The sequence below is a fragment of the Myodes glareolus genome, chromosome 7, assembly GCF_982192425.1.
Source record: "Myodes glareolus chromosome 7, mMyoGla1.1, whole genome shotgun sequence".
Classification (NCBI taxonomy): Eukaryota; Metazoa; Chordata; class Mammalia; order Rodentia; family Cricetidae; genus Myodes; species Myodes glareolus.
In genome coordinates this window covers 101,068,275-101,080,092 of record NC_142032.1, presented here as the reverse complement: position 1 = coordinate 101,080,092, position 11,818 = coordinate 101,068,275, and the positions used below count along the sequence as shown (strand labels likewise).

The window sequence follows — 11,818 nt, the reverse complement described above, 5'->3', positions numbered from 1 at the left end:
GTAAATAATCAGAAAATCGTAAATCTGTGTTTTACTTTAAAAGAGACTGTCAAATCATTTTCCATAAAGACTGTACAATTTTATATCATTTCAGTACTTTCTAAGAATTCTAATTGTTCTGCAGTCTCTGCCTATAACTGGATGACAAAGTTTGAAATCCACGTGCTTCAATTTTGCTATTCCACGTAAAAAATTTCTATTTTACTTTTTACTGCGTTTTAAAGTTCTCTGATTCAATTTCTCTTTTGTAGATCTGTGAGTGTCCTGAATTGCAATCCCATCTACATCTCGCCATGTCAGGTCCGAGTAATACATCGGATTGGCCCACCTTTTCCTTCATTGGGATTCCTGGTCTAGAGGCTGCACATATGTGGATCTCCATCCCTTTTTGTCTCCTTTACCTGGTAGCACTTGGGGGCAATATTCTATTACTCCTTCTAGTTAGAGCAGAGCAGAGCCTTCATGAACCCCAGTTTTATTTTTTGGCTATGCTAGCCCTTACTGATCTAGGCCTTTCATTGTCAACAATGCCTAGTGTCTTGGCAATCTTCTGGTTTGATATCCATGATGTCGGTTTGGATGCCTGTCTGACTCAAATGTTCTTTATCCACACTCTCTCCTCTGTCGAATCAGGTGTTCTGGTGGCCATGGCTTTTGACCGCTTAGTGGCTATCTGTGCTCCACTAAACTATACAAGAATCCTGACTCACCAAACTGTTGTCTGCCTTAGTGGTGCTGCCCTCATACGTGGAGCCACGCTGTTGGCCCCACTGCCTTTTTTTCTCAGGACATTTCCTTTCTGTGGAGCCAACATCCTCTCACACTCCTACTGCTACTACCCAGATATGCTGAACTTGGCTTGTGGAGATGTCACGATCAGTAGCGTCTACGGATTGGTCTGTGTACTTTGTACATTTGCAGTGGATGCAGTCTTTATTGTAGTCTCATACGTGAAGATCTTAGGCACTGTGATGAAATTAGATCGAAACTGGAAATCCTTGCAAACCTGTGCCTGTCACCTCTGCACAGTGCTGGTGTTCTACTTGCCTCTCATCAGCCTAGCAGTGCTGCATCGATACACGCAGGAAACTTCTCCACTTCTCTATACCACCATGAGCAATGCCTACCTCCTCATGACCCCACTGCTAAACCCTCTGGTATATAGTCTCAAATCCAGGCAGATCCAAGCTGCCCTCAGTAAGCGATTTGGGGTGCAACGTGTTGTTGCTGGTGAATGAGAGTTTTCTAAATATGAGAGACTGCAGAGATCTTCAAAATATTACTCAGGCTCTATTATGTGCCAAACCGTATTATAAGCACCATGAATTTTAACACTAAAAGGACTCATTTCCATAATCAGGAAAGTAAGGAGGAGAGGAGGAACAGAAAGCTTTTAAAAGAGCACAAATATGATTGCTTGTTGATGAATGGTGGTCATTTGGAATTAAATCAGTAGGGCAAATCAGTAAGTGTCTGAGTTGAAAGCTCCTGGTTTGTGGACTGACTGAAATAATACTACCATGACTGAGAAGTTGACGGATCAAACTCTGTGTGGTATATAAACCATGAAAGTCTGATTACATAGAGAAACCACCACATAATTACCAGACTGAGAAGGTCATATTTAGGAATATATATGTGTACACATATGCATATATACATGTAACAATGATTAGTGAAAAAAGAGACTATGAATTTGAAAAAGAGTAAGGAGAACTAGATGGGAAAGTTCAGAAGGAGGAATGGGAAGGGTAAATTATTAATTATAATGTGAAAATTAAAAGAGTTAATAAAAATGAAGAGAAAAATTTAAATGAGTTTCTAAAGAATAACTGAAGTCATTGATCACAATACTTTTAGCATCTGTTTGACACATGCAGTGTGTGTCAGACAAAGAAGACACAATTGTCAAGCATCTTCCACTCAAGCATGACAATTAGGACAAAACCTACAATGAAGTGTCAGTGGCACCTGAGTTTGGTTTGACTTGGTATATAAAGTGGAAGGTGTCATGGGGAGACAGTGAGAATTGGGGTCAAGAGATTCTTAGAAGATAGAGAATTCCATGAATAAGATATTGAAGGGTTGATATTGTTCCCAGTTCCAAAAACATTTACCTGGTTCTGCTCTGCCAAATATTTACTGACTAGAGGAGGTGTTCTGACAAGCACTGGGTGTGGCCTTCTTTTTGAGAAAGGGATCATGTGAGAAGCAGAAGAGTCACAGATTATAGAAAGTTCTATCTAGAACAGCTTTACCATCTTATGGTTCAATCATGATGCTTTTCGACTTGATGCAGAAGCTTCATGGCTCCAACTTCCCAAACAAAAGCAAAGAGAACTGCAATAAGCTATCCGTAGTCACCGAGGGTTTGAAGACATGAGACAGTTTTTCTTTGGGGATTTCTTGCTTGTTTGTAGAATGTATGTGGTATCTCTACAGTCAACATTCTATCAACTCTTTTCCTGGGCTATCATCGCAAAGATTTTAAACTAGAATATGAATTCACATTTTATACTAGAATTTTTCAGTGACAGACATGTTCCTTTCCATATGAATTGTGACAAACAAAAGATACAAAGCAACTTCTTGTATTCACTTTTCCTTGTGATTTAGAAACTATTGTCAGACTAAATAATAAAAAGATAATAATAAGACAAAGTGGAAGTGGATGTGGGAGGTGATTCAGAAAGAAGAGGCCTAGAAGCAATGAATCGTTAGCCATCCTTATATTTGGATTCACAATGTTATTGTGAATGCCTGACACATCACTGTTATTTAACTTACAAAAGGAGTAATAGGACAGTGTAAGGAAATGAATTATTGATTTAACAGTATTTTACAATAGGACAGATTTATTCATATCTCATCTCATTTACTATGAGGACACTGTTTTCCTGATATATCTGACCTGAAGAATTGACATGAGGTTAATTCTTGCAATTGTTGGGCTTAGAACAAAAGAGAAGAAGCAAATGTGAGGAACAGGTAACAAACAAGGAATCATAATCACTACATCAACAAATTAGATTTGTGAATAAATGTCTGTATTATGTGATTAGAAATGAATGAAATAATGGTATTTGGTTCTGGCCTAGGACAATTCAATTATAGGTGGCAACATTATGAATACTGAATATGATACCTGACTCTGATATGCAATTACAGTGTTGAACAGGAAAAGGGTATTTGAAATAAAGAATTACAACATGTATAAAGCTAACTTTACAACTGCTTTTAAATAGATATTTCATGGAAAAACAACATAACTATGAAAGTAAAGCACTGTTTTACCTGGAAAATTACTGTTATTAATCTCATAGCTTCAGTATTTCACCACACAACTAGCCTACAGAGTTACTATTTTATATTTATTATTAAATTCTAACATGGTCTTTGTCTTAATATATTTTGACTTAGAATTATTACTCTTCATTGAATTTTTATTATTTATCAGATAGTGTTAGAAAGGCTGCACAAGAGCCTGAAGAAATGTTTGGGGCTTAAAATTGTTTGCCACTCTTCCAGTAGACCCTGGTTAAGACCAGAACCTGTTGTGGAATACAGGTTGTATACTGTAAAGATTTATATACTCTTGTATACTGTAAAGATTTGTCATTTGAATTGGTTTAATAAAATGCTGATTGGCCAGTATCCAGGCAGAAAGTTAGGAGAGGTGACCAAACTAAGGAAGGAGAAGGGCAAAGTCAGGAGTCACCAGCCAGATGCAGAGGGAGCAGGAGAAGGATGTTCCTTGCTAATAAAAGTACTGTCAAGTGGCAGAGTGGAAATAAGAAATGTGGGTTAACTTAAAATTTAAGAGCTAGTTGGTAATAAACCTGAGCTATTAGTCAAGCATTTACAATTAATATAAGCCTCTGAGTGATTATTTGGGACCAGGCAGTCAGGACAGAAAATGTCCATTTATAAAAACCAACATTCAGTAGCTCATAACCACTTGTTACTCAATCTTAAGTAGAGTGAATGCTTCTTCTGACTTCCACAGGCACCTACACACAAGTAACATATAATCACAGAAAAATGTGTATGTGTATGCATGTGCAGACTTAGGCATACATGTAGAAACACACATAATAAATAAAAATAAAACAAATCTTAAAAATAAAATTTATTGTACAAATATTTTCCTCTCACAATCCTTACATAGAGGATACCATTAGTAACTCTCAACTGAGGAAACACTCAGGCACAGACAGGGCCACATGCTTTCCTCAATAACATATCATATAAGTTTGAAGACACTTTAAAATTACTCACTATATTCTTGATTTTAACCAAATGTGAAATGCAATTTAATATATTCTAAAGATGTCTAATACCTACTATTTAGTTGGCAAGGTATAATAACTCACTATTGCACCTTTGTTTTATTTTCTTGTTAAATCCATATATTAGAAAAGCTTAGATCAGGATGGGTTTGCAATAAGAGCTCTAAAATACATCACATAAACTTTATAAATGAACCCTACTTCCTAATGTTTGGAACATTTCCTCTAAAAGTGTCATTACATTTCTCAAATTTCCCAACAGCAGTATACCTTTGTTTAACAATCTAAATAATTCATTTTAGTAAAATTTGAGCCATATTTTAAATTTAAAATTTGAGTACATAAGGAGCTCACAAAAAGAGCTGTTTGTATCTAAGTGGGTCATAGGGATCGAACATCATTTCCAGGAATGACACACTTATTGGGTTTAGGAATGCCTTTCTTGGTCATTTATTTTAAACAAAAAAGAAACCCTACTTTCTAAAAGAAGTATAGTAATGCTATACATATATATAGTCTGCCCACAAGGAAAGTATCTCAGCACATACTAGTATATGTGCATACTAGCATATCTAGTAGCACAGTTGACTAGAACTGAATGAAAGGTTCATGCTCCTCTGTTTTCAACATCCCTGCTGCCTTTCCTCCTACCTTAAATGCAAACAGTTTACAAGGCATACTTCCAATTATTTGTTTCCCTGCTTTGAAGTCTTATACTGAATGCACTGGTGACCGGTGTGAGAAAAGGATCAACACTGGGCACACGTCTCCATTGTGAACAACTTGCTGGGGAGATGGAACAAACAAGTTAGGAATGTTTGTTAATATGAACTTCCCTGGTATCATCTCAAGGCTGAGGAGGATCTACAGGGGTCTTCAGTAGTTAGACTTTCTTCCCCATGGCAAAGATAGGAAGCAAGGTATCTTTTGCCTTTCTAAATATTTATCTTGCTTGCTTGTAGGCAGAGGGCAGAAACTGTCCCTGGTTATTCCCCACCCCTCCTACTCCCTGCTTTATCTGATATGGTCTTACTGTGTTGTCCTGCCTACCTCTTCTTCTGCAATGCTAAGATTTCTGGTATCATTCTTAACCACCCCGGCCTTCCTTCCTTCCTTCCTTCCTTTCTTCCTTCCTTCCTTCCTTCCTTCCTTCCTTCCTTTCTTTCTTTCTTTCTTTCTTTCTTCTTTTTTTTGAAACAGGGTTTCTCTATAGCTTGTAGATCAGGTCCCATGTATTTCTTATGAAAATAAAATAGAATTTAGCTGAGAGACTCAGTGACTTTTTAAACTTAGTGTTTTGTTCTTACACCCCATCTACAGTTTCCTCTCCTCCTTATCCCTCCTTTAGTCAATCCTCCCTCCTCATCTACTCCTCCTCCCCCTTTCTCTTCAGAAAAGAACAGGACTCCTGTGGCCATAAGCTAACCATGGTATATCAAGTTGCTGTAAGACTAGGCACCTTCTCTCCTATTAAGGAAGGACAAAGCAGTCCAATAGGAAGAAAAGGTTCCAAAAGCAGGCAGCAGAGTCAGAGACAGCCCTGCTTCCACTTTTGGGAATCTCACAAGAAGGTCAAGTTGCACAACTGTAACATATGCAGATTGCCTGGGTCAATCCCATGCAGGCTCCCTGGTTGTCATATCTCTGTGAGACCCTATGAACTCAGATGAGTTGATTCTGTGGGTTTTCTTGTGATGTCCTTGACCCCACTGGTTTCTATAAATCTGCCTCTTCCACAAGGCTCCCTGAGCTCTGCCTAGTGTTTGCTGGGGGTCTTCACATCTGTTTCCACCACCAGTTGCTGGGTGAAGCCTTTCTGACAACAGTTAGCCTAGGCACCAATCTATGAATATAGCAGAATCATTTCATTGACTTTCATAACAACATAGTACTAGATTTTTTTCAAAATATATAGCATATAATTTGTTTGATGTATTTATTGGTCGTTAAATTCATTGTGTTTTAGGAAATCTTATATTTTGATATTTTTGAAAAATTAACATCACTTAAAATGTTTCTTGAGCTTCTCGCTGAAACACCGCCGACATGGTGTTCAGGCGTTTCATGGAGGTTGACCGGGTGGCCTACGTCTCCTTTGGACCTCATGCTGGAAAGCTGGTCGTGATTGTAGATGTTATTGATCAGAACCGGGCTCTGATGGATGGACCTTGCACTTGGGTGAGGAGACAGGCCATGCCTTTCAAATGCATGCAGCTCCCTGACTTCATCCTCAAGTTCCCACACGGTGCCCGACACAAGTGTGTGCGGAAAGCTTGGGAGAAGACGGGTATCAATACGAAACGGGAAGCCACAGGATGGGCCACGAAGATTGGTGCCAGGGAAAAGAAAGCCAAGATGACAGATTTTGATCGTTTCAAAGTCATGAAGGCAAAGAAAATGAGGAACAGAATCATCAAGACTGAAGTCAAGAAACTTCAGAGAGCAGCTATCCTGAAAGCCTCTCCCAAAAAGGCGCCTGTTGCAAAGGCTGCCATTGCAGCTGCGGCTGCTGCTAATGGTAAAGTTCCACCCAAAATGGCGACAGGACCCGCCAAGAAGGCTGCAGGCCAGAAGGCAGTACCTACTGATAAAGGTCAGAAGGGTCAGAAGACCCCAGCCCAGAAAGCCCCTGCTTCAAAGACAGCTGGCAAGAAAGCATGAGGCTGTATAAAGGAATAAAGGATTTTTTTTTGACGTGTTGGCAAAAAAAAAAACAAAAAACAAAACAAAAAACCCACAAATGTTTCTTGACAGAGACCATGCATGGGAAAGAAAGTCTTAGAGGATATTTATGTTGAGGGAATACTTACTTTGTATCTGACTTAGCAATCATATGATAGCATTTATTAAAATGCTTTTAAGAACCCTATTTCTTAACTATCCTTTGAATTTTATTATCATCATTATACATCTACGATAATTAAAAATTAATGAGTATTTTTAAAATATCATTATGTATTTGTGTTAGTAACTTAATTTTTAAAAGAAGCACTTGTTTTCATTTTATGATAAGCATTTATTTTGCCTGCATTTACATATGTACACTATATGAGTTTCTGGATTCCACAGTAGCCAGAAGAGGGCATCCAATTCCCTGAAATTGAAGACACAGATGGTTGTGAGGCACAGCATGGGTGCTGAGAAACAAACCTGGATCCTATGTAAGTACATATTCTTAAACATTAAAAAAAAAAAAACCTCTTTGATCTTGGCCATTTCTTACAGGTGTAAGATGGAATCTCAGAGTTGTTTTGATTTGCATTTCTCTGATTACTAAGGATGTTGAATATTTCCTTAAGAGTCTTTCAGCATTTTAGAATTCTCTATTGAGAATTCTCTGTTTAGGTCTGTACTCCATTTTTTTTTATTGGATTATATGTTCTTTTAGTGACCAATTTCTTGAGTTCTTTGTATATTTTGGAGATCAGACCTCTGTCTGAGGTGGGGTTAGTGAAGATCTTTTCCCATTCTGTATGCTGTTGTTTTGTCTTGTTGATTGTGTCCTTTGCTTTACAGAAGCTTTTTAGCTTCAGGAGGTCCCATTTATTAATTGTTTCTCTCAGTGTCTGTAAGTGTCTGCTGAGGTTATATTAGGAAGTGATCTCCTGTGCCAGTGTGTTCAAGTGTACTTCTTACTTTCTCTTCTATAAGGTTCAGTGTGGTTGACTTTATAACAGTGATGACAACTTATGCTGGAGAGGTTGTGGGGAAAAGGGAACACTTCTACACTGCTGGTGGGAATGCAAGCTAGTACAGCCCCTTTGGATGTCAGTGCGGGGATTTCTCAAAAATTAAGAAACAACCTTCCTCAAGACCCAGTAGTACAACTTTTGTGTATGTATCCAAAGGATGCTCAATCATACCACAAGGACATCTGCTCAACTATGTTCATAGGAGCATTGTTTGTCATAGCCAGAACCTGGAAAGAGCCTAAATACCCCTTGCCCCTCGACCGAAGAATGGATAAAGAAAATGTGGTACATTTATACAAAGGCATATTACACAGCAGAAAAAAAAATAATGGCATCTTGAATTTTGCAGAAAAATGGATGAAGCTAGAAAATATAATTTTGAGTGAGGTAACCCAGATACAGAAAGACAATTATCACACATACTCATTAATAGGTGGTTTTTAAATATAAACCAAAGAAAACCAGCCTACAAACCACAATCCCAGAGAACTTAGACAACAATGAGGACACTAAGAGAGACTTACATAGATCTAATCTACATGGGAAGTAGAAAAAGACAAAATCTCCTGAGTAAATTGGGAGCGTGGAAACCTTGGGGGAGGGTTGAAGAAGGGAGGGGAGAGGCAGGGAGGGAAGCAGAGAAAAATGTAAAGCTCAATAAAAATCAATAATAAAAATGAAAATCTCTTCAATACTAGCGATGTGTATTAATGTCACAAAAGTTCATTTAAATATATTGAATCCATATTGACTCTTTTCAAAGAAACTCTTGGAATTAGTCTACTCTATAATAATAAGCAAGGTTGAGAAACTTCATACTTCATATTTTTAACTAATTTATTTTACATCCCAACTACAATTTTCTCTCCTTCCTCTCTTCTCAGTCCCTCCTCCACCTCACCTCTGTGCCCCACCACTACCAATCCACTCCTCTTTCATTTCTGTTTGGAAAAGGACAAGCCTCCCATGGATATAAAGAAAGCATGGCATATAAAGTTGCAGTAAGACTAAACACCTCCCATGTATTAAGGCTGGACAAAGTGATCCAGTATGAGGATTTGGGTTCCAAACTTCTTAACCATTAATAATAGGCTAGGAATCCCTTGTGGGTATAGATCTTACTGAGGATGCCCAAGGCACTGGATTGTTGTTGGAAGGCCACTTGTTCACTTCCTGGCTGCACAGACTCCTGAAAATAATCACAAAGACACTATATTATTTAAATCACTCTTTGGCCAATCACTTAAGCATCTTGTTAGCTGGCTTTTATATCTTTGGTAACCCATTTCTATTATTTTAGATTTTGCCACGAGACTTGTGGTCTACCAGCAAGTTTCCAGATGGCAATTCACATCTTTCCTCTCTGGCAGCTTCATAGTGTCTCCTAACTCCAACTTCTTCCTCCCAGCATTCAATTTAGTTTTCCCATCTACCTCTATTCTGCCCTGCCAGGTCCAAGACAGCTTCCTTATTCATTAACCAATAAAAGCAACACATATATAGAAGGACTTCCCATACCACTGGATAGATCACCAGTAGCCCTGCAAAACAAGACAAATGAGCACTTCTACATATAGTTCTACATATAGAACAGTTCTAATATAGTTCAAAATGTGAGGTGATTGGTGTTTTTAGATGTAGTTCTTGATAAGAAATTTGAAAAAGAAAATAGGAAAAAGAATTTTATTCGATATTTGGGGCTTCATTCTATTGGAAAGTATAAAATTGTCATGGAACTAATGTAATTAATAAAAAGGAAGAAAATTCATTAAAATAAAATAATAATAGCTAAAGAAATTTTGCCAGTTGTTATTTTTATTGAAAATGTCCCACTCATGTTTTCATTATTGATATAATTTATATAATTTCAAGAAATTTTTTAGTGCATGATTATCTTCATTTTATTAACTATCTTTATCAAAAACAAAACTACTCCAAATATTTATAATATTTTATAAAATAAAATAAAAGTTTTGTTATTTTTAATATCCACAATTACGACTTGGGAGTTATCTCTTGGTGTTAAATTAACATTCTTTTTTTTCTGCAAGAATATTGTGTTTTATCAGCAAGATTTGGTGCAAAGATAAGGTTTGACCATTCTGTTGTATTTTGAAAATTATTAAGTTTATTTGATTATTTATTTATTCTGTGTATGTGGAGGTCAGAGAATAACATGCAGAACTTGTTTTTTTCCTTTCAGCATTTGGGTCTCAGTAGTAGAAACCGCACCTTCAGACTCTGAAGGAAGTATCTTCATCACCTAAGATATCTTGCCTTTCTGCATCCAGTTGTCTTGATATCACTCTTCAGAAAGGAAGCTACATATCTCTGTTTGTACATTAACCAATTGAACTGCTCCAATGATCTACCTGAGTAGACTTATGCCACTATCTCAATTTCAACTGAAAAGCCACATTAGAAAAATCACATACTTGAGGATTTTTCTAAGCTTATAGTTTTCTCCCCAGATTCCTTGCCTTTCTCATGAACTACAGATACATTATAATATCTAGCAAATAATTGATAGTCTGTTTTGATCCCCAATTAATGATTAAAAATTATTTTTATTACTCATCTCTGGAAACAATATCTATTTTAACCTTGACTGTTTTTTTTTACTATCATTACTAATAAAATTACAGTCTTTTGATATAAATGTTTGCCTTATATTAATTCAGTAGTATCAGAAAATAATTAGTTTTTTTATTTGATGATCCTGTTGAACACTCTTAACTGACTCTTATCATATATCACCATTTATTCTGAAAACCGACAGAAAAAGTAGCTGTGTGTGTGTGTGTGTGTGTGTGTGTGTGTGAGATCATAAGCATATTTCATTAATGAATGAAATGGTAAGTGGAAAGAGAAAGAAAGAGAAAGCTAGGAAAAGAAAGGTTGCCATATAATACCTTTGGGAACATCAGACAAAGCAATAAATGCTGCATTGTCCGTTCAGACAGAACTGCAGTACCAGACTCACTCAACAACTTCAGCCATAATCACTGAGGTAAACCTAAATATTGGAGTGCTTGGAATTCTAGCTAGGATATGGATGGAGAATAGGCAATAAGAAAATGTAATATAACTATAATGGTAAGAATTTTTCCCTTTACACTGAAGAGCTCTTTTACATTAAGGCATAGCATTGCTATATTGGTCTTAATCTATTCTGAGCAAAATTTATATGCTCTTACAGGAAATGACTTACACATTACTGGACAAAATTTTTAGACACATTATGAGAATTTGATGCTGTACCAAGGATTTAAAAAAGTCACACTGAAACTAATCAAAATACAGGTTGAGATCTTTCACTTGTAGTCATGTAAGAAAAAATACTCTATTCCTGGTTCTTCCTTGGGAGATTAAAATAAGCTTAAAATGTATGTCTTTTCATCTATTTTCTCCCTTCTGGGTGATTTTCTAAAGACCACGAAGAATGGATTTGTAAAAATGAAAATGAGGTCACATCACTGACTTTACTTTAAAATCTTTGGTAACTGAAAAGTTTGTTATAATATTGTCTTTGAAAAGAGTGTCTTTCATCGCCATTACCATTTCAGCACTCTCTCCTCCTCTGAGCCTCTCTCTCCCGCTCAGTTGAGATACCTTTCAGATATTCTCTCCCACATACACCGGAGATCAGCCTTTTGGCCTTTGGTTGTTTGGATTTCTATTCTCTGTGTATGTGCCTTATAACTCTTATGACTCCTGTTTTCATTATCAATTACACACTTGTACTCACACCCTCAGCTCTTAGTATACTTTAAGACAATAATCACATGTAAATGGTAATATAGTGTTTAAATTTTTCTTAAGTTTAATTTTTTCTTC

The 11,818-nt window shown here is 36.8% G+C and overlaps 1 protein-coding gene and 1 pseudogene across 1 annotated transcript; both read left to right on the top strand.

Annotated features, from left to right (window-relative positions):
* The first annotated feature begins 293 nt into the window (after positions 1–293).
* LOC125397209 (olfactory receptor 51G2-like) lies at positions 294–1,238 on the top strand. Its single transcript, XM_048429458.3, has one exon. It carries the CDS (start codon positions 294–296, stop codon positions 1,236–1,238), a length of 945 nt encoding a protein of 314 aa, XP_048285415.2.
* Positions 1,239–6,333: 5,095 nt separating this feature from the next.
* LOC125397246 (large ribosomal subunit protein eL14 pseudogene) lies at positions 6,334–6,964 on the top strand (annotated as a pseudogene).
* Positions 6,965–11,818: the final 4,854 nt, after the last annotated feature.

Coding starts and splice junctions, on each gene's coding strand:
- LOC125397209 (XM_048429458.3), top strand. CDS start 294: ATGTCAGGTCCGAGTAATACATCGGATTGGCCCACCTTTTCCTTCATT.